The 24,031-nt window shown below is 33.5% G+C and overlaps 1 protein-coding gene across 3 annotated transcripts in view; it reads left to right on the top strand.

Moving 5' to 3' along the window:
• Positions 1 to 24,031, top strand: part of LOC143222181 (laminin subunit beta-1-like) — a 131,561-nt gene that overhangs the window by 63,040 nt on the left and 44,490 nt on the right. For all 3 annotated transcript variants that reach the window (XM_076448259.1, XM_076448260.1, XM_076448261.1), the window contains 9 exons: positions 7,867 to 8,025; positions 9,640 to 9,760; positions 10,106 to 10,233; positions 11,025 to 11,214; positions 12,248 to 12,391; positions 16,544 to 16,775; positions 17,124 to 17,287; positions 19,662 to 19,886; positions 22,860 to 23,059. In XM_076448259.1, the coding sequence (XP_076304374.1) occupies positions 7,867 to 8,025; positions 9,640 to 9,760; positions 10,106 to 10,233; positions 11,025 to 11,214; positions 12,248 to 12,391; positions 16,544 to 16,775; positions 17,124 to 17,287; positions 19,662 to 19,886; positions 22,860 to 23,059 (1,563 nt within the window). The remainder of the gene's footprint in view (positions 1 to 7,866; positions 8,026 to 9,639; positions 9,761 to 10,105; positions 10,234 to 11,024; positions 11,215 to 12,247; positions 12,392 to 16,543; positions 16,776 to 17,123; positions 17,288 to 19,661; positions 19,887 to 22,859; positions 23,060 to 24,031) is intronic.

Raw genomic sequence — 24,031 nt, 5'->3', positions numbered from 1 at the left:
ACTTTTCAGTTTGGTGGGCATACCATAAGAGACAGTGCAGTTCAAAGGCCTGAGGCAGAAAACATATGTGATAAGTTCACAGAAAATATGATAAGTCTGAATGACAGGTTTTCAGATAATGATGATGCAGCTATTTTGACTTCCCTCACAAATTTCTTCAACCCACTGCTCAAAGACACACATTTCAGCAGACATTGACACAATCAATGATTATTTGTCAACCTTTGGTGACAAGGGAACAAAACAAGAATTGAAATCATTTTCAAAATTTGCTAGATCTACTTTTGAAAGTGGAAGCAAGTCTGTAACAGACATTAAAAGTTTCTGTGTAGAACTGGCAGAGAGACTGCTGGTAGCTCCAGTTTCAACAGCTGATTGTGAGAGAGGTTTTAGTAAGCAGAATTTGATAAAAATGTGTCTGAGGAATTCAGTAAGTACTAGAAACCTGGAAAATATCGTGTGTGTGTCAATAGATGGTCCAAACACTGGAAATTTTGATTTTAAATGTGCCTTTAAGATCTGGAGTACAAGAAAGAACAGACATATTCTAATATAATCATTGAAACAAAGGCACCAGTTGTAACTGTAAATGAGTAGTAAGGCACAACAAAATGACATGCTTCAAGGCATGTATATATATTTTTATTTTGTCATGAATTTGTGTTTAAATTTTCAGCATGAATGTTACTGAAACTTATCAAGTTTAGTTTGGTGATGTTTGAGTGATGATATATATTTTATTAAGCAGGGCTCTCACTAGAGAGACTTGGGAGAAGTGGTCTCCCAAAACAGACCAAACCTCACCCTTCGTAAGCTCAAGGAAAAGTCATCTTTTACAGATTATATTATAGAAGAAAAGAATGCTATTGACTGTAAACTTTTCCATAATTTTGTAAAATTAGACCAAAACTTCTCCCTGGTTTGCAAGCCCAGAGAGACCCCTGTTTTGCAGCATGTAATAACAGTTACTTTCAATTTAGTGACTCGTCTTCCAATGTCATTATTGTAATGATTTGTGTGTGAAAAGCTTTGAGCTTTGTAACTGTTGTTTTATAATAAATTTGATAAATGCTAAATTCATTGAAATAAAATATATAATAAGAACTTAGTTGTCATTTATTCTTTGACTGTCTTATCGTATGTGACTGGCTGGAGGGTTGGATACTGATCAAACCTATCTGGCTAAAACTGGCTACCAAAAAAATCATTTGGCTAATAGCCTGGCTACAGAAAAATTTAGTCCAGGGTAAGCCCTGTGTGCTCGTTGTGGTGGCAAGAACCACGATGCCTATCAATGCGACATGAACCCACATTGCATCAACTGCAGTGGTTCTCACCCTTCCTACTTTCGTTCTTGCCTAAAATGGTTGGAAGAAAAAGAGGTGCAGCATTTGAAAACGACACGTAACATTAGTTATCCTGAGGCTCGGGAAATTGCTGCCCGCCACTCCATCTCGGACAAATGCTGCTGCACTTCATTCCACAACTACAGTGGGAGTGCAGACAGATCTCTCTGTGCCTCCAAGAGAATCGTTTTCAAAACAAATGAAAAGGCTTTTGACCTCCATGGTTAAAAAGGTTGAATCAACTTCCACATCCTTCAGTTTCAAATACAGGCATTTCTTCTGATAGATCTTTTTCTCCCACCCCAAGAGGCAAAACAATCATTCGTTTGCGTCCTCAGTCACTGGAATCCCCTTCCAATAACAAAGACATGCCCAATCGACCCAGGGCAGGATCCATGGAGGTTGATAGACCTCCTCCGACTAAAGACAGTAAGGAAAAAAGACGTGGTCGTAAACAGAAGGGTTCTCCAGCCACTTCACCTACCCGTCATTAAAAAATGGCCACCTTGATACAATGGAACTGTCGAGGTTTACGTTCTAATCTGGATGATATCAAAACACTGATTGCTTCCTACCATCCTATATGTCTTTCCTTACAAGAAACATTTCTAAAACCTGCTGATACAGTCACCATGCAGCAGTTTTCTCTGTACAGAAATGACAGGCTGTGTGATGGACGAGTACATGGAGGGGTGGCACTAATGGTTGATCAGCATGTGCCCACCCTGTCTTTGTCGCTCAACACACCCTTGGAGGCCGTAGCCATCCGTGTTTCCTTGGGTCATACCATTACTGTTTGTTCTCTCTACCTGTCCCCTGGAGAGACATGATCAATCAGACCTTGGTGCTCTCGTTGAACAGTAGCCCTCTCCCTTTCTCCTCCTGGGGGACTTTAATGGACATCATCCCCTCTGGGGAAGTGCTGTTATTGATGGGAGGGGTCGCTCTGTAGAGCGTATGCTCTCTGATCATAACCTTTCTCATTTCAATGCTGGTTCTTCCACTTATTTTCATGCACGTAGTTAGTCCTTTACTGCCATTGATCTCTCAGTTTGCTCCCCTTCATTATTCTCCCATTTTTCATGGAGGGTTGAGAATTATCCACTAGGCAGTGATCATTTTCCTATACTTTTGAGAGAGACTTGCCGTGGTCGATGCCACTATACCCGCGTGCCCCAGTGGAAGCTGGATCAGGCAGACTGGTCCACTTTCACTGCTCTCGCAGAACTTGATCCTGCCATCGTGAGTCAGCCATCAATAGACGACTGTGTGGCAGCAGTGACTGGCTGTATTTTACAAGCAGCTGCTCAGTGTATTCCTAAAACCTCGACACGTTTTCCACGATATCCTTGTCCGTGGTGGAATCCTGCTTGCCACTTAGCACGGAAGGCTCAAAAACGGGCCTGGGATACTTTTCGTAGATATCCCACACTTTGGAATCTCGTCGCTTTCCAACTGGCTCATGCACATGCTAGGTGGGTAAGATGTCAAAGCCAGAAGGAATCTTGGATTAAGTTCACAACTAGCATATCTTCTACCACCAGTTCCAAGGTCATATGGGACAGGATTCGAAAGGTCAGTGGGAACTACAATTCTGTTCCCCTCTCGATCTTACTCTCTGATAGTCAGGAGGTGACTGATGTCCAGAGCATTGCTGATACTTTAGGTGTAAGCTTTTGCTGGGTACCTAGCACTTCTGCTTGTTCCTCCACCTTCTTGGCCATCAAGACTTGGGCAGTGTTCACCTCTTTCCTTTCAAACCGACTGTCTATTTGAGTATAATTGTCCCTTTACACTGGTGGAACTGAAAGTGGCTCTTCATTGGTCTAACAGTACATCTGTTCGACCTGATGATGTACACTATGACATGCTGCACCATCTATCTCCTGTTTCTCTTGATGTCCTTCTAATTGTCTTTAGCCAGATCTGGCAGGAGAATGTTTTTCCTGATGCCTGGTGCAATGCTATTATTTTACCTTTCTCTAAGCCAGGGAAAGATCCCAAGATTCCTTCAAATTACCGTCCAATTGCTGTGATGGACTGTCTCTGTAAGACCTTAGAAAGGACAGTTAATGCTCGTCTTGTTTGGTTCCTTGAATCAAACAACCTCCTCTCGCCCACCCAGTGTGGGTTCCGACGACAGCACTCCACCACAGACCACCTAATTCGACTTGAAACATCAATCAGAGAAGCCTTTCTCCAACGCCAACATCTTGTATCAATATTCTTTGACATTGAGAAGGCTTATGACACAACATGGAGGTATGGCATTTTGCAAGACCTCCATACATATGAGTTACGTGGCCATTTACCCATGTTTATTAAAGATTTTTTAATGGACAGGAGAACATGAACCCAAGTTCATGTGGGTTCGACACTTTCCCGTTCTTTTGTACAGGAACTTGGAGTCCCTCAGGGTGTGTTTTGAGTGTCACTTTTCAGTATAAAGATAAATTCCATCACTGAACAACTCCCTCTCACTGTTGCGAATGGGCTGTGTGTCGACGACTTTCACATCTCATGTCAATCGTCGAACATGTGATATATTGAGCAGCAACTACAAACTGCCCTCAGTCGTGTACTGAAGTGGACTATGGTGAACGGCTTTAAGTTTTCTCTTTCTAAAACCGTTTGCATGCACTTTTGCCACCAACGGGGTATTCACCCTGATTTTGAATTTCATATCAGTGAAGTTTTGCTGCCAGTGGTCACTGAGACCAAGTTCTTGGGGCTTATCTTTGACTGTAAGCTGACCTTTATACCACACTTAAAGCAGCTATGGGTCAAATGCACAAGAGCACTGAACATCCTCTGTGTCCTCTCTACTGGCAGTTGGGGAGCAGATCAATGTTCTATGTTAAAGGTATATTGTGCTCTTATTTGATCAAAACTCAACTGTGGATCAATGGAGAGTTTGCAGATTCTCGGCTTTAAAGACGCTGGACCTCATTCATCACCAAGGACTTCGACTCTGCACTGGGGCTTTCCGCACCTCTCCAGTTCAAAGCTTATACGTTGAACCTTACGAACCTTCTCTGCACCTTCACTCTTTGAAACTATTTTACTATATTCTTTGAAACTTCGTTCCTTACCAAAGCATCCCACCTGGGGATGTGTTTTCCTTCCTCAGTGGGCTGTACTTCTTCAGAACAGACAATCTGCCATTGCTTCTTTTGGCCTTTGCATACAGGTGCAATTGGATGAATTGGGTCTGTCCTTGGATAACATTGCAGAATCCACAGGCCAGCCCATCCCACCATGGCTTATTACAGCCCCCAAATGTGACCTTTCTTTTGGGCATCTGAAAAAGGCTGATACTTCAGATTGGAAGTACTGTTATTTATTTAATGAACATCTTTCAAACAATCATTCCATTCCAATTTATACAGATGGTTCCAAATAAGGTAATTCTGCCATGGTTTGCTGCGGTTCAGTGGTTGCGTGCAGAATCCCCTCTACAGCTTCTGTGTTCACTGCTGAACTGTTCACCATAACTCTTGCCCTGGATCATATTGAAGCTGAGCAGTACTCCAACTGCACTATTTATATTGACTCTGTTAGTTCTATACTGGCCCTGGAATCTCTACACGTTGGCTCGCACCCTGTTCTCGCTGATATTCAAAACCGACTGGCCCATTTCTCGTTAACTGCTATTTCTATCCAGTTTTTCTGGATACCAGGCCATATTGGTATTTGCGGGAACGAGCTTGCAGACACGGCAGCTAAATCTATCTGCTCAGGCACTATCACCACTGTGCCTGTTCCGTACATGGACTATGGTCCTGTTTTCAAGGCTCGGCTTTGTGCCAGCTGGCAGTCCATTTGGAGTGAGCAATGCGACAACAAGCCTTTTCAAATAAAACACTATTGGGCTTTGGCCATCTAGCTTCCGTAAGGTTCGGAAGGAGGAAGTTTTTCTAACTAGACTACGCATTGGTCACAGTTTTTTAACTCATCATTTTTTTTTTTATCTGGAACTGTTGCACCAGTGTGTAGTTTGTGTAACATTCAAATTACTGTACGCCACATTTTACTTTCCTGTCATCGTTACGACTCTCAACGACAGTACTATTTAAACATGTTTTTTCCAAGGGTTTATCTGTAACATTGGACAATGTTATTGGTGATGGTGACACTGTCCACCTTGATAAAGTTTTTAGTTTTTTTAATGGCCATTAATCTTTTTAATCCCAATTAAGTGTTGGATGTTTATTCATTACACCTTTTTAATTGTGGTTCCCTTTTCAGTTTCATTTTCTTTAGTTCAATTTGAAATTGGAAAATTGGCAGAACATTAAATAACTCGACACCAGGACTGGAAAGGCCAAGTTCAGGTGACTAATGCTGCTGTTTGAACTATCAGTTTGAACTACCTGTTAGTCATCCTGGTGAGTTGTTATTTCAATTTTTGCTGCATGTCTTTTAAACTTTTATTACTTTACCCTTTGGTACTGGTGATAATGACACATAACCCGGAACCAGGACTGGAAAGACCAACTTCAGGCGACTGATGATGGTTCTGGTACTTGCCTGTTAGTCTTCCTGGCAGGTTATGATCATTACCATTCTGCTGCAGAAGTTCTTTACAACTTTCTTGACTGGATGTCAACATCGGTTATATGCAATTTTCTGTTTTTAATTGCTGTTTTGTTTTTACATTTATTTTCTTTAACATATTTTACTACATTTACTTTACTTTTACCTTTTTACTGGACATTTGGCTACTCATTATTACGATTTTGCTATATGTCTTTTAAAACTTCTATTATTTTACATTTTGATAATGGCTGCTATGACACATAACCTGGAACCAGGACTGGAAAGGCCAACTTCAGGTGACTGATGGAGGTTCTTGTACTTACCTGTTAGTCTTCCTGGCAGGTTATGATCATTACCATTTTGCTGGAGAAATTACTTTACAACTTCTTTTACTCTGCTTTCTCTCTTAACATTGTAAACAAGGTGTCAACTTTTGGTTTTATGCTTTTTCTGTTTTTCAATGATGTCTTGTTTTACCTTCATTTCCTTTTCTGTATTTTACTACATTTAATTTATTTTTACCTTTTTATTGGAGGTTTGGTGCAGATAGCCTAGCTGCTTTGTGCCATAAAACACTAAATCAATCAATCAATCAATCTCTTTATTTTCTCTGCCCCTCCCACTGTTTTTTTCATCTTCCCATTCCTCACTTTATCACTTCACCTCAGCATCAGCTCTTCTTCTATTTTTTGGTATTATGAGGGGTTTTACTTGCTATGTTCATGACCTGTGGCTGGAATTCATTTTCTTTGATTTTTGATACACTAATTCTAGGATGTTTCCTCTTCTTTGTCCTATTGGACGGTTTTATGTGCCTTGCTTTTGTCTTCTTCTATTTCTATCCTACAGACTGTAATAAGTGATTGTACAGTTGAGGTGAACACATATATATATAACATCGATATATCAGTTGCATACCCTACTCTAACAGCAGGTAAAGGGCTGTCAAGTCGATGTTTGTTTATATAAGTATTTATACAGGCATGATTCCATACAGTGCCCTCCTCTACTGTTCGTCTTTACAGGTTCCATGCTAGCAGTAGAAGGAGGGCACTGTATGGAATCATGTCTGTTTTTGACCTATTGAATCTGGTTGAGGATGTGAGCACAAAAAATAGTCTGAGTCTCAACCTCATTGCACATTCTAATTGCCCTATGGCTTGTGTGTGAGTTCTTGGATGGTCATTTTACCTATTCCACTCATCCATGTGACAAAATTATGGCTTCTTTGCCTCTTCTAAGTGGGTGAGATGTGGTTTCCCACAGATGTGGCCCTTTGGTGTTGCCTGCCATGATATGTCATACCCCGTGAGCTTCCTTCTGATGCTTTCTGAAGAGATCGCATCTCGGTAAACTTTACATCTGTCCCTTCACCATCTTAATGTGGAATTCATGCTATTTAGTGTGAAGAAGTTTTTTGGTTTTTTTTTCTTTCGGGAAGCTAGCATATTTCTTCCTTGCAAATGTAAAATGTATCTCTCATGTATATATATCTTCACACGTTCTCATTCATCCTTCCCATTTTCTGGTGCATATTTCTTCATTGCTTCATCAAAGAATGAGGATTAATGTGCATGAAAAAGGGGGGAGCCATAGCATGTGGAAGTGTGTTGCAATCCTGTTGGTGGAGGATTCATGCAGTAGTGCAAGTTCACACAATTTCAGATGAGACTAGGTGGAAGTTTTCATTTAGTTGCAATTTCCTGGCAAAATGCACACAAAAGCTGAAGAAGATAGCTATTTTGTTTATAGAGGTATCTGTTGGAAATACATTTACAGATAAGAAAAATGTTAACTTTGGTGGTAGGATGTTGATTGTTATAATTATCATCTATAGGTTAGATGGTTACATGAGAACAGATATTACAAAATTTAGGTTAGGAATAATCTGTTTGCTTAAGCAGTTTATTCTTCTGAATACATATCACATATTTTTTTGTTATAGCAAATTAACTGTTGTACAATTCTGTTAATGTTTCAGCATTGCCAAGTTCTGGTGCGTGAGCCAACTGGGGATAGAGAATCTACATGGACAGGATTAGGATTCATGAGAGTACATGAAGGATCTGAGCTTGTGTTTGATGTTGGAAATGTTCCAGAATCTTTGGAATATGACATTGTCATTAGATATGAACCACAGGTAATGCAAGTTTTTCTCTCGAGTCCAATGGTCCAATGTTACAAAAAGAGTGTCATGCATACATATTGTTAATTTAAAAATTAAAAACATACTGTATCTAGTCTAAAGAACCCAATTTGTTGGGAAAGTCTGTGGTAGTTTTATGTGCTTTACACATTTTAATTATTATATACTTAAAAATAATTATTTATTACATAATGCAAGATAAATAGAAACTGGTGAAAGTACTGTTGAGCTTAAATGATGGCATAACCAATGAATTCTTCTCAATTAATTATCACTAATAATATTACTCAGGATGGTGTGAAAACTGCCACATTACTACAAAGTAAGAACACAGTGTTAAAGTTGAATAGTTTGAATTTCTCTACAATAGATAATTATCTATCTGTCAGTCTACTTCTACACAGTTAATTTACCTTAGAGTCAATATTGAAGTGTTATTAAAACAGCCTTGTTAATAGAAATTGGAGGATAATAATGAAACAGAATTGTTACAACACAATAAATGAGAATGGCTGTTTAAAAGTGTTTGAAATATTTGGAACAAAGTACATGCCATATAATGTGTTTGCAGCATTAAATTTCATAATTAAACTGGCATTAATAGGTTTTCAATACATTGATTAAAATTTTAAATTTATAGTTAATTTTTATGCTATTTTATTTCCTGAATTATTAGGTGTTTTACCTTTCGATATGAAATATACATTTTAATTCAAGTCAAAATAAAACATTTTAGCTAAAGTATCAAACATTTCTTTATGGTCAACAGCAAAAGTTTATAAGATTCTTGTATATACATAATATCCACATTTTGTTTTTAAAGTTGGGATTTTTCTATACTATTTAATAAAAGTGTATATAGAGGATTTAACAGAGAACCTTCTAAGATCCATGAACAAGTGTTTATCTTTTAGGTAGCTGGTCAGAGCTTAATTTCTATAGTGTATTTTTTAAGGCAATTTATACAGTTGTGAAATGAGGATTGTTGTGAAAGTTTGTCACTCACGTTTTGTCAAAGATTGCTAATAGGAGATACTCTTAAGGAGATGAAGAAATTTTTTTAAAAATTATAATTAAGCTGATGTTTACTTAAGGTGGTTAGTCAGTGTAAGATTGGGTTCTCTAAGAGGATTAGCAAAGGATTAGATAGATCATTAATAAAAGAATATGAGATTAGTTGCATTGCAAAGATTTTTTTTTTATAAATAAATGTATTAATGAATGATTTTCTATAAAGAAATGTATTAGTGAATGATTTTCTATAAAGAAATGTATTAGTGAATGATTTTCTATAAAGAAATGTATTAGTGAATGATTTTCTATAAAGAAATGTATTAGTGAATGATTTTCTATAAAGAAATGTATTAGTGAATGATTTTCTATAAAGAAATGTATTAGTGAATGATTTTCTATAAAGAAATGTATTAGTGAATGATTTTCCATAAAGAAATGTATTAGTGAATGATTTTCTATAAAGAAATGTATTAGTGAATGTTAGTCTAGAAGGTTGGTGTTAGTTAAAATAGTTTCTAAAGGTGAATAAATCTAGATTTCTTTAATAAAGATTTTGTATCCCATTATATAAAAGCTTATAAAAATTTATTTCAGTTACCAGGAAAATGGGAAGAAGCAAAGGTTTTGATCAAAAGACCAGGACCAGTTGACCCTACTGGTCCATGTGCTAATACCATCCCTCAGGATGACATAAAAACTGTTACATTGCCATCAGGTAAGAATGCAGTGTTGAAGTTAGATTGTTTAATTTCTTTAAAATATACACTTATGTCTGTCTACTTCTATACATTTGATTAACCTAGGCTCAATTTTAGTATTTTTATTATAATTATTCATTAGTGACAGTGCTTCACTGTTTAAGTTGTATAAGCTGAATAACATCTATGCTGGATGTTAAAAATAGTTCTCTTTGATTCATTTAGAAACCTTGTTATATGTGAAACAGATAAAAATTTCATAAAATATTTTATAAGTAAAGTGAAGGTTTGATTTTTTAAAATAAAATTTCAGTACAAATTTCACTGCCAATGTAATTAAAGTTTAGATACTTTATTTACAGGGGAAAGGTTTGCTGTTGTTTATCCACCTGCTTGTCTTGAGAAAGGACTGGATTATAAAGTGCATATTGAATTTAAGCACTATGACAAGGAAACTGACAACCCCAAAGCAACAGTGTTAGTAGATTCAGTAAGTAAAACTTTTTTTCAAGATAAGTTTTAACTACAGGTTTAGGTTTGTCTGAATTTAATTTAGGTTCATATGTACATATTTTAAAATATTTAAACTTTAACAACAAATTATTAAAACTTTTCTTGCAAAACTCACAGAAGTTTGAAGTTTGTTACATTATAAAACATTATTTGTTTTAGTCCACTTGGTTTGATCAACTACAGCATCACAGACATACAGATAACCTTACAGACTATTTTATATAAGAGATATTGCTCTGTCAATCTACTTAAAAGAGAACAAAAAAAGGTATTTAGAAACTTTTTGTTAAAGTAATGAATGCTAATGCAAAGAAAGAAGTAAACATCTGTAGTAAACTTTATAACTAAAAGGTGTATATTATAAAACATAATAAAATAATCTGCTCTTTCATAATACTTTTCATTTGGAAATAATGAGTACTATATAATGAAGCTTTGTAGAATGAATGGCAACTTGCTGTTATGGAGACACAAGTGTAGAAGATGACATTTTAAAAGTCTTATGCCTTTCATCTTCCGGCGGAAGACTTTTGAAACGTTGTCCTCTACACTTGTCTCCATAACAGCCAGTTGCCGTCCATTCTACAAAGTTTCATCACAAATACTCTGCCTAAATAATCTATCAAAGAGTACCACATAGTTGAATCATTTTATCTGGGCGTGTCATTTGGTGGTAAAATAAATTTCACCTTTCCAGATTTTAAACATTGAATGGCTGTAAAAGCATTTTCATACATAGCTTCTGGTAAATGTTTCTTTTAAAATTAGATTGCGCTTGTTCCCCGCATCGACAGTATTCCATTTTTTCAAGGTACTCAACTTGATGAATACCGCCGACAAGAGTTTGAACGCTTCCGTTGTGGACAGGCGTTCTTCACAGTAGTACGACCGTCTTTTCCAGATGTTTGTAAGAAATATCTGTATAGCATTGGATTCTATGTGTATGGTGGAGGAAAAGGTGAAATATAGTTCTTAACATATGATAATATTTACAATTAAGGTAATATAGCTGTAGTTTTTTGACCAATTATTATGGATTTCCATAAAGATTAATTTTCAGATGAAACTGAAGACTTTGAAAGAATATAATACTGAAAGTCTTGTATAAATATGTATATTTTAAAATTTTCCTCATCAATGTTTTATAAAATGAAGCAAATTAAGTCTTTTATATATTCGTTTAATGAAGAAGCTTACTTACAGATTTTAAAATCATGTAAATGTAAGTTATTTGTAATTTAAGCACTGATTTGACTTTTAGAGTTGAAGAGGCTCCTGCTTATAACATTTATTTTGAAACTTTGTAACAGCACTAAATTAATCTTAAGATATTTTAGTTTAGCATGTTTTTATATAGAATGCAAAAGAAAGTTATGTGCAATACTGTTATAAATATGTTTCTGCAACTCATCTTTGAGTATCTTCTAAAATATTGCAAGTAATTAATAGATAAGATGAATTTTAAGCTGAATGAATATGTTGCATTTCAGAAAAATCTATGATTACTTGTTCTCGGTTTTAATACTGTTAAATTTCTTCAAAAAAAAGGTGAAATGACCTACTCTTTTTAATAGTTTTAGTTTTGAGAAAAACTGAAACTACCTTATTTTACTGTTATGTTTTTTTAAGGAAGTTTATGTGATTTAGAATCTAAAATAACTACCACTGTATTGTTGTAATTGAAAAGTTTTATAATTAAAGTTTTACAATTGATTTTGCATATAAAGCTTGACAAAGATAGCTTAAAAATCATGCAGCAGTTTCTCAGCTGATTAAAAGAGCAGGATTTTATAAAATGTAAAAATTACACATTACATGTTATTTTTTATAACATCATAAGACTAAATATTTTGTGAGAGAAAAAACATTTTTAGATTGTTTTTTTCATCAGGTGTGGAGTGTGCTTGTGCTTAAGGCATTTTTGTTAATTATTATATGTTGCAGTACACACATTTATATTATTTGTAATAAGAATTATTATGCATTATTAGAATGCTCCTGTGACCAAACTGGATCACTCAGTAATATTTGTGACCAACTAGGAGGTCAGTGTAAGTGTAAAGCAAATGTTGTAGGTCGAAGGTGTGACCGCTGTGCCCCAGGTACATTTGGATTTGGTTCTGCTGGTTGTAGATGTAAGTTATTTCTACTTTGTTTTTTAAATTTATAAAATGGTTAGAATAGTGTTAACAAACTAACAGCTTCATTTCTTCTCTTTTTAGTTTGATTACTTATTGTGTGTAATTTGCACATATTAAAACGCATATTTCTGATTGTGATTCTAACATAGCTTATAAAATAAAAAATAAACTATTTAAAATTATTCTTATCAGATTTTTAGAGTAAACATCAACATTTAAAAATGTGATGAAAATAGTGATTTATTGTTATTTCATGTATGAGTAACAAGTTCAAACAAGTGGACTAGCCAAGCAAATTAGAATGTCAAATCTACCTTATGCTTTGTCAGAAAATGACTGTTGTATATGATTTAACCATACAGGACTCAGCAGCCAAGGTTCTTGGCATTCAAACATCTCTCTCATCATATTTCATTCCAAAAATAAAACTAGTGGAAAAAATTGTTAAAAATTTGATAAGTTTCAGAAGAGTAAAACATTTAATTTTTATTCTCTGCTATTTCTAATAAAAGATAATTTATCTAATGTAGTTAATTGCACTTGGACTCTGAATAGTTCACCTGCAAGGTGATTTTTAAGTAAAGTATGAAAATACTTTTTTTATCTTACTGTTTCCACATTTAATATGTATAATCTCTAGAACTTTATAAATGAATGTCAAATTTTTTTATGTAAATGTTTACATTTTATCACTAACTCTACACAGGCCTGCCATGGTTTTATTGTCTTAAAGTTTACATGTTCTACAGTTATTCCTGTATGCTAAATGGGAAAATGATATCCATTTTTCTCAGTCATGTACAGATTTGTTTCACAAAACATTACATATATATTTATATAAGTGAATCATTTTCATTGAAATCGAGTCACTATTTGTTATGCTTAAAATGTTGATAACCACTGGCTATAGATTTCTCTAGACTGCTCATCATATAATAGCCTTATCACTCATTCTATAATCCAAGAGAAACACATTGCTAGTTAACAGGCTGCATGACATGTCCTTTCTGGATTGTATTTGTTGACTTTATTTTTTACTCCTAATATTATTTATTGATTGCTATAGCAACAATAAGTTGGGTAAATGACCCCAAACATATTCTTTTATATTTGTGGTAATTTTGTTGTAAAGAAACAAATGCAAAACATTACAGAATTTGTTAAAAGAGTATCATGCATACATTGGAATAAAACTTGAGGACCAAGACAAATTGTGGACTTCATGCAAAGTTTACATGATTTGTGATGAAGAATTGAGACAATGGACTAAAAGAAAGAAAAATATTTGGGTTTTGTAATTTCAGTGGTCTGGAATAATTATAGAAACCACAGACATAACTGCAATTTTTGCTCATGTAATGTACAAGGCTAGCTACAACACTTGATATAAAAGGGAGATTTCTTATCTGAACCTTCAGTCTGCTATAAGAGCTATTGCTCAAGGACCTCATGTACCTGTACTTATTTCACTGGAGATTCTTGATAAATTTTTTTATCTGATGTCAATAGAAATGATGATGGGGATTGTTTTCAACTTGAAACATCTGATGAAGCACAACTTTTTAACAAACTGAACTTAATGATTTGGTGAGAGATTTGGATCTTCCAAAGGACTCTAGAGACTTGGACTAAGAACTTGCTTTCTCCAGGAACATCATTTTAGTTGTCCAGAAATCATGAAAAAGAGTTTGTACCATATTTTTGCAAGAAGGTTTATTGGAATAATATTGTTGAATTAATACCAATGCTAGAAGCTGTAGTCTATAAGTCAGTGGCGATTGCTTATTGATTCCTTCAAAAGAAGTTTAAAAGGTGTTTTTTACAATGGTAACATATATGCACCTGTTCCTATTGCTCATTTGGTTCACTTGAAGGACACACATGAAAATCTTCTTAATAAGGTCAAGTATAAGTAATATGGTTGGCTATTTTGTGAAGATTTAAAAGTCTTTTGTATGTTTCTGGGTCAACTGCTTAGTTGTACAAAGTTTTCATGTTTTTGTGTGAATGAGACAGCAGAGCATGAAATCAACAGTGAGTAAAGAAACAGTGGATACACAGTCATCCTGATACCAGGATTAAAAAACATTGAACATGAAAGTTTGGTTGACACATAGGTCCTACACCCTTGCACAAAATAATTGAAACAAATGCTTATTTTACAATATTTTCAGCATGGCAGCCAGTGTAGGCTCGCTGGACCTGCTGATTTCCTTTAATAGTCATTTTTTCACACAGTCAGCAACATTAGCTGTGTTTTGCAGTATAGTCGATCTATTTTTGGGATATTTGAGATTTGGAGGAATATTACGTCATTTGAAATTGGGTTAGAAGAGCAAGGAGACCAGTCGAAAAACAACTTCTTACCAACTCAATGAAAAAAAGCGGTATCAATGGGGTCTGAAATACAAAATCTGGACGCAAGAACAATGGAGGAAGGTGTTATTCAGTGACGAGAGTCATTTCTTCGTACAGGGTCAAAGAAGACTGCATGTTTGCAGATCTCCAGGTGAGAAACTTCGAGAATCTCACATCAATCAGTTCGTAAAACATCCCTTGAAGAAGATGTTTTGGGGCTTTTTCAGCTACTATGGCTCGGAGGCTTGCATATCGTAGAAGGAATGATGTGAGGACCACAGTACATCAAAGTTTTGCAGAGAAGAGTCGTTTCAGAATTGAAAAAGAGATTTCTAGATGGATCTGGCATTTTTCAGCGAGATCTGGCTCCATGCCACACATCGAAACTTGTGAAGAATTTTATGACTACAATGCAAATAAAGGTGCTGGACTGGACTGGACTTAAATCCTATTGAAAATCTTTGGGTGATTTGTAAAGAAAGACTTCAGGGAAAAGACTGTACTATGAAAGATAAGCTAATTGAGGCCATAATTGAAGTGTGGTACCACGATCCAAAAATTAGTAAAGATTGCAGTCAACTTGTGGACTCGATGCCAAAGCGGATTAATGATCTTGTGAAAAATAAAGGCAGTCGTGTCATGTATTAATTTGTGAATAATTTTCGGATTCTCAGAAATAAAATGCAAAAATTTGAAAAAATTGTAATTTTCCATCTTGTTTCAATTAATTTGCACAAGGGTGTATTACCTCCACATGAAATTAGGCTTTATGGAGCAGTTTGTAAAGTTCACTTGTTTCTTTCAAATTTTTGTCTATCATTTATAAAACTCATTAAACTGTTAAAGAATTATTTTTAAAACACACAATTCATAATCAACTAAAATATGAAACTAAGATCTAAATACAATTTAACTCTCTCTAACTATAACATAGTGTGCATTATAGTTGATCAAACACCAGTTATGTTTGCGTTGTAAGAAAAAATTCATGGTTGTATAGTGTAAACTGAGCTCTTTCTAATGATTATATGTACTTTTATGAGCTAACTACATGTATGTTGTAAATTTCAAGGCAAAGTATAGAAGGTGGGTGTGGCAGCTATCAAGGATTGTAAAATTTCTCTTTTTCCAGTGAATAAAGTTGTAGGACTTTAGATCTCACGTGTTGCTTAGGTCAAATACACATAGCTACTATTTACATACTCTTGTACATTGCAAGCTTATGTAGCTAAGACCAAATTGCTGCTAAAGTCAAGATTTTTCGAAGCATTTGAACAACATCATACTAAAACTGTAGTTCAAATATTTTTTGAAAGGTTTCCTTTGAAACATAGTAATTAAAATTTAGAAAACAAAAAAATTCCTATTGTAACATTCCTTATAATATTGCATAAGCTTTGTTAAAAGTGAAATTTTGACTGAAAACATTTAGGTTACTTGAAAGACATTTTTCTGTGAAAGGAATGTAATGTTAAAAAAAACAACTAAAATTATGAGGGTTTTGGTTTAAATAATATTAATACATTTCACTTAATAAAGTTAAAAATGCTTTTTTCAGGGTTTGCGACATGAATTGTTACCTGAATTTGGCAACCAAGACAGAATGTGGAAAACAGTGAAATTAAATGTGCTGTATATCTTATCAACTATATAATTAATGTTTCTACACTCTACACCAGGAGAAATGTCAATTTGAAAAGTAACTAGTACACTTATCTGTAAATTGTGAAGACCTGTTAGTCACTTTACAATAGTTAAAAACTACGCAGCTTTTTTATTTTCTTTTAGCTTGTGATTGCCACAGTATTGGGTCATTGGACAACTTATGTGATTCTGAAATGGGCCAGTGCAAGTGTCGACCAAATACTTATGGACAACAGTGTGATGAATGTCAGCCTGGATACTGGAACTACCCAACCTGCCAACGTTGTGACTGCAATGGTCATGCTGACACTTGTGACCCAAGAACAGGTTTTTGCATTGATTGTCGGGATTTTACAGCAGGTCCAAATTGTGACAAGTAAGTCTAAGTAAATATTGTGTATTTAATTTATGATAGTTAAACATTAATTTTATTTTGTTTAAAATAGGTTTTTACAGTAAAATGGATATTTTGAATGATTTAGAGAATAATATTTACCTTATGACTTGTCTTGTATGTTGTATTTGTCAAGAATACATTCTGGAATAGAAGCTATTTTCAGTAATCAAACTTATATAAGTACAGTTTTTTTTTATAATATTCATATTTGAATAAGTAAGTTGTAAAGTACTTGACTTTATTGGTTATTTAACTTTGAAAAATATTTGGTAAAATGTTAACTTTATTTTCTCACAGTTGCAAACATTTCATATTTTGTTACTATAGATGTGAAACTGACTTTTATGGTAATCCAAGAATTGGAGTTGAAATACCATGTCGGCCTTGCCCTTGTCCTGGTACACCAGATAGTGGAATATACCATTCTAAAGGATGTGACCTTGACTCTCGAACTGAGAATGTTTTATGTGCTTGTGATCTAGGATATGCAGGTACAGAGTAAACACTATTCTTTATCTCTGTGGCTATTGGCAGGTCAGTGTTTGCATGTCATGACTGTTTAGGGGGTTGTGTTCAAGATTTAATTAACTGTTTTATTATCATTATATTTGAATAAATTTTGCATCACAATGTAATAAATAAATAATGTTTTTATTTATTTAAGTTTCAAGTTCTTAATTTTATAAAGAAATAGTAAAAACAAATTTAAAAAATCCCATTCTAATGTAAGTATGAGAATTGTGACATTTACTCTCTAAATATCTCCTTCTTTTCTAATCTATTCACATCTTTCTGAGACATATGGAATTTTAACAAACATTCGTTATAAAATACATACTACACAGACAAAGCATGAATTTTTATATCCTTCATTCTTATCTGTTTACTGACTCATAAGCTGGAAAATCAACCTACTTGTCATGCTAACCTGTTGCATCTCTTTCACAACTTGCCAACATATCTCTGTTTTATACTATATTATTTACAACAAATAAAGTTGCTCTATTTTGTCAAGTGGCATATTATGTTTTCTGCACAGATCTTGTCTGTTTGTTCAGTTTCAGATTGGTTCTCATGGGAATTATATTGATGAGTTTAGGTGAATTTTTAAAAGCTCTTGCTTCATAACTAGAAAGCCAGAAAATTATGACAATTATAGAAAATAATTTTTGTATTATTATTAATTTTGTTATGTGCATTATATGATTAACTAAATAAAAATCATTTATCATAGTAGTGCCATAAATGTTCCTCTGTGTGTGTGTGTGTGTCATATATATATGTATGTATGTATGTATGTGTGTATAATATAAGATTAAGTTTCATGAACAGTTGGCAGTAAAAACAAAATACTTGGATAAGTATTATATTTCTTGTTTTTCATGGGTATTCTTAATTTATTGTTATAAAGTGTGAGAATTAGAAATGTATTAGATAAAATGAAATAAAATAATAAATCTTCATAATGCATGCTCATGATCAGGTTGTTCATTACGTAATTTGATACAGTAATATGAGCTGCATGAGTGATTTACAACTTGTGTGGTGGGATTATCAGTTATACAATGATCCAAAGGGAAATAAAATAAAGTAAAGCAGAAACAGGTGTATTCTATCTTGAGTTTTAAACAGTTTAGTACAAGCAACTAAAGTTTCCTCTTAAAATTTGCAGTCATTCTAGAAAGAAGAAAAGGGTAATTTGGATTTATTTCATATTTTGTATGATGGTTATGAGGGTCAGTCAAATTGATCAAATGCATTTGAAGATAGGGTAGCTTAAATAAAATAAAAGTTTACTGAAGAAAACATTTGATATTTATTTAGGAGGTTTTAGATACTTCAAGTCTTAAAATGAAAAAAATCACTTTGTATCCAGACTAGTAAAAACAATTTGTTCATAAACAAATCTTTAGTAAAAGTATATCATTAAAAAATCTGATTTTTTGTGTACAAAAGACTTGTAATGTTTACTGAAAGTTAGTGTAACTTTGCCAAGATATGCAAAACATGTTAAAAGTTATTGTATGTAAACTTGGAGGACAGTTTAGGGTGATAAACTTCATTGAATCAACTGAGCCTGTAATAAAACAGTTAAGACACTAGTTGAGACCTGGCAATAGGTTAAGTAGCAGTCATGTGGATGAAATAACTAGTATCAGTAGTGCATGTGTGTGTGTGTGTTTTTTTTGGTTTTTTTTTAACCCTTAAACAGTGGGAATATTGTAGGTAGTAGCATTAGTTGATGATGGCCACCATTTAAGGATTAAAAATGAGGAGCCAAACTATTTTGACTCTGCTTTTATGTATTGGATTATTAGAATTACAAAGAAACTGAAGGATTAAGTGCAAAGGAAAAAATATTATTTCTAATGCAATATGCTTGAAGAATAACGTTCTCGTCATGATCATTGCAAGAGAAACTACTTTCCTAGGTAACCATTGGAAGGAGAATTAGCAGCTTGTATACCCATAAGAAGAAGAATTATCTTGTGTTAATCATTAAAGAAAGTAGTATTTTGCTGTACTAACTGCAGAAACGGAGGAAAATATGCATACTCAAATTTTTTCATATAGTTTATTTAATCCTTCAGTGTTAAAAGGTAGTACTTTTTTCTCTGTTTAGGATTCTGTGCATTTATAAAATTACTCAGTTTAATAACTGGTTGAAAATGTTAATTTTCTGCAATGTTCACCAAGCAGACAGTGATTCTTTTATTACAGAAGTGGGTCAGCTGAATGATTACAATACAGTTAGTGGTTTATGGTTTTTTTCAAGTGTGGTTAATGTCAGTTACTTATTTCTGGTTTGAAAATTTTCAACCCATCTAAATTGTTTTAGTAGTATTTGGGGCATTATTCTTACAGGAGAAAGATGTGACCGATGCGCCAACAATTATTATGGAAATCCAAATGCCCTTGGAGGTGAATGCTTTAAATGTGAATGCAACAATAACATCGATGAAACCTTACCTGGAAACTGTGATGCTAACACAGGAGAGTGTCTGCTCTGTCAGTTGAACACTGAAGGATATCACTGTGAGCACTGTAAACCTGGGTTTTATGGAGATGCAACCAGACAACAGTGCATTGGTATGTATATGCTTTTCTTTAAACCGGGGACAAATTTCTGATGCTTAAGATTTTGAAAATAACTACATGATGTAATTACAAATAAACAATTAAGTAATTAATGATTTGGAAAAAAACGAATTGGCCAATAATTTGTTGAACATGCATGTGAACTTTATTTTCATCAAAAATACCTAAAATCAAGATATTTGGTGCTACTAATAGGATATAATTATTAAATTGACTTAAATAATGTAGTATGCTCATTATACAGTATAAAAAAAAAAAAAAGGTTAGTTGCAAATAGATGGATAGTTTGTAGAAAAGAAAAGTAACCCTATTGCCATGGGCATTCTTCTTTGTGCATGTCACAAGGTTTTAGTGTCTTACATTCAAAATCTAATTAAACTACTTTTTGTTTATAGTATACCAATTAGTGTAGCATGAAATTATAGCTAATAACCCATACTTTAATAGTACACAAGTTTTAAGTTCTTAATTTTATAAGGCAATATTTTAAAAGATCCTGAATATCCCCTTGTATGAAAAATGACATTTTCTTTAGGCACTTTATTTTATTCAGCATCCCTCCAGTAAGTATGAAATTTAATGTGAGCTGCTTACTGTAAAATCTCTATTGTTCAAATAAGCCATAATTTTTATAGCCTTCAATCTTGTTTGGTTACAGAATCATCAAATAAAAAAATTTACCTTTTTTTCCATACCCACCTGCTACATACATATTTCAGGATTTGTAAATAGGTTCTCTTTTACTCTTAATTATATAGGATTTTCATTTATAAAATAATCACTGTTATATTGTTTTCTGGAGAGAGAATTGTAATTTTTTGTGTTATTACAAAAACTTCATTCCCATGAGAAAGGTCGCAGCTAGCTTGGATGAGTTTGTAATGGCTGTTGTCACGTAATTAAAAATACAGAAAAATTGTGGTACTTAGGAGAAATTGTCTGCTGTTTTGCTAGTTGTTATTCTATTTCCTTTGGTGTATTATTTAATTGAGTAAAAATTTAGTGCATTATTATCATAAGAATAAAAAAAAAAGGGGGGGTTTAAGTGTCATTGCAATAGCAAAAAAAAAGATTTGGGTAAGTAATTTATTTATTGTTCTTTTTTATTCTTTATTTGCTGTTATAAAAATAAATAAAATGTAAAAATTGGGATCTCTGGGCTAGTTAAGATCATATTAGGTAAAATAATTCTTAATAATATAATATTTTTTTCACAAGGTGTGCATGCAAGCAGTTCATAGGTAATTTAATTTGATAGGGAAATGGGAACTCCACCTTTCCCAAGTGATTTACAACTTTTAATCTCGTGAATAATAGTCATTAGACGTGGTTCATAGGGCAATGAAATGGTAAAATACAAGTATAACTAGATGTGTACTGTTATGAGTCTATAGCTAGTAAGGATTAATGAATGTAATTTGATGTTACAATTTTGAGTCATTCTAGAAATAAACAAAAGGGTAATTTATATTTTTCTTTTTTTGTGGTTATGAGGCTGGTCAAATTCACCAATTTTGTATAGGGTTAAAGTAGAGAAAATAACAGATCAAATATAAAGTTTTACATAAAACAATTATTTTAAATGTATTTGGGAGGTTTTAGAAATTATGCAAAGGAAATTTGAGATTTATGAAATTGAGAAAAGTATTTTCAGTCTTAACATGAAAATCACTTTGCATGCAAACGAGTAAAAATAAGTACTATATTAATAGAAAAATCTTTTTTATAAGCTGATTAAAAGTACTTCACTGAACATATGAATTTTTTTGTGTGAAGACTTGTAATGTTTCCTGAAAGTGTGCCAAAGTTTGTATAGATATATGTACCATGTTAAAAATTACTAGTATCAAAATAAGACTAAACGAATACAATGAGGTCATATGGTTGATCAGATCAACCAAGCCCACATTGAAAGAGTTAAAGCATATTATAAAATGTAGAAATTAATGAATATTCTCTTGTTATTAAAGCTTATATGGAAAAATTGCTCTGAAAGGGCATTTCAAACAGATAAATTCAGTAATATTTTGTTAACCTGAAGATGACCTAAGTATGTAAAAATATTGTTTTCTTATTTATTTTAATAAAAGTTTTAATGCGCATACAAGCTGTCTTGAGATGCATCAATACTGTACTATATTAAAAATCACTGTCAAGTTTCATGCATAGGCTGTTTTTTGTTTTTTTTTACAGTAGGTATTTTGTCTTGTTGGTGATTAAATTTCAGAAATAAATATCGTGCACTTCACTTGTTTTAAAATAATATATTAAAACAATTCAAAAGCATATACAAATGCTTGTTACACTATTGGCTATCACAGTTGTATCCATAGCTTTAAATAACTGTCTCTTTAATAAAATTTAGTTACTTTAAAAAAAAAAAGGTGAATTATTCTTTTAGATTCTGTTATTATAACACATACAGTCTTTGAAAACATTTACTTTAAAAAGCACCACTATATGCTCTTTATGGCTAAATTCACAATCACACAGCTTAGATCTATATTTTGAACTACATTTTGGATATGCATCTATGCGTGAACAGAGGTCTAGAACATTGCACATACAAATAGATATTATGATGCAATAATACTCCATTAAAACAGAGAAGATTAAAAAGTTCTAGTAATATGTTGCAATAATGTAACAATCATCAGTTCATCATTATAGAACTACATAATGTATGATTTGTAAACAGTTATGTACAGACTTGTGATAAACTGTTGCTTCTAAAAATAACTAAATTTAATAGTAGTGCTATATAACTATCTAAATTATAACTCTTATTTTTAGTAGTCATTTCATATATCTAAAGTGTAAGGATTTCAAAAACAACTGCAAGAATATTAAGAATAAATTTTTAATTTTAAAGTTCCAGCTGCAGTTAGTATTTTTATTTTCAAATTAGTTATTTATGCTTCTTTAAGAGATCCTGTGTAAAACTATGACTTGATTCTTTTCTAGAATGTGTCTGTAACAAACTGGGCACAAATAGTACTGCTGGAACTTGTGATCAGACAATAGGCCAGTGTCCATGTTTGCCTAATGTTGTAGGTCAAGCTTGTGATGAATGTGCACCCAATCATTGGAACCTGGCAAGTGGTGATGGGTGTGAGGCTTGTGATTGTGATCCACTGGGATCATATGCACCACAATGCAATGAGGTAAAGCTTCAGAATGAATAAAAATGTTGTGTATAAATGGATATTTTTAAATATTCTGTTTGTTGTAACAGTTTTTTGATATTATGAGATATGTTTGTTTTTATGCTATTTTTTACATTTTAATTTTAGAGAAACTAGAACCTTTTACTAGTGTGTTATTTCTTTCTATTATTTATATCTTTTAGACTTCAATATTACTGCTTATGTTTGAAAAGCTTTTAAGTGTCTGTATGAATTATTTTGTTAGTTTCCTTGGAAACTTCCTAATTCTTAAATTGAAAGAATTACCCCCTATCTCTGTTTCCTGATTTTTTGTTCCTTCCTGTTACTATCTCTTTTCTGTGATATGTAACTAAGAAAGTTATGACATCATTGTCAACTTTCCTTTTTATCCTATATTTTTCATTAATAATTCAAAATTGTTATTTTAGTACATCCCTCGGAGTGGATTCCTGTACGTGGTGATGGGTCCTCCCAGGGAAGGTTCTGTTCTTTCAGTTTACTTCCTCTGGGATCTAAACATCCACCCATGTGTTTGCCGTGTGTGGCAACTCGTGAAGGGGAGGAGAGGATCCTAATGCACCTCTTTGGCCTTGAATTCCTGTAGATGGGCAGCCTTGGGGTGGTCCCCCTTGGGTCAATCGGCTGGTCCACTAGGGCTAAGGTCAACCAAGTACCAGTGTTGGATGTTCTCAACAGGTGTTCTGGACATTGTATATGATGCTGGTGTTTGGGTATAGGGCTAACAAAACCCTGGCAGTGTCCTTGTTTGACATTATAGTGCGTCCCATCGTAGGGCTCCATGGCGGTTGGGGTCAGTAGGCACTGAAATTTCCCTTCCTTTATTATGGATACTACAATTAAAAATCTTTAAACTAGTGAAAAAACAGTCTATAAGTAAATAACCACATCTTGAAGATTCTGTACCACTTGTTGTATCTCATTTTCTTATTGCATTCACTTTCAGACAAA

Source organism: Tachypleus tridentatus, chromosome 8 (assembly GCF_004210375.1).
Source record: "Tachypleus tridentatus isolate NWPU-2018 chromosome 8, ASM421037v1, whole genome shotgun sequence".
NCBI classification, from domain to species: Eukaryota; Metazoa; Arthropoda; class Merostomata; order Xiphosura; family Limulidae; genus Tachypleus; species Tachypleus tridentatus.
The sequence above is the reverse complement of the archived record's forward strand: the minus strand, read 5'-3'. Positions and strand labels throughout refer to the sequence as shown.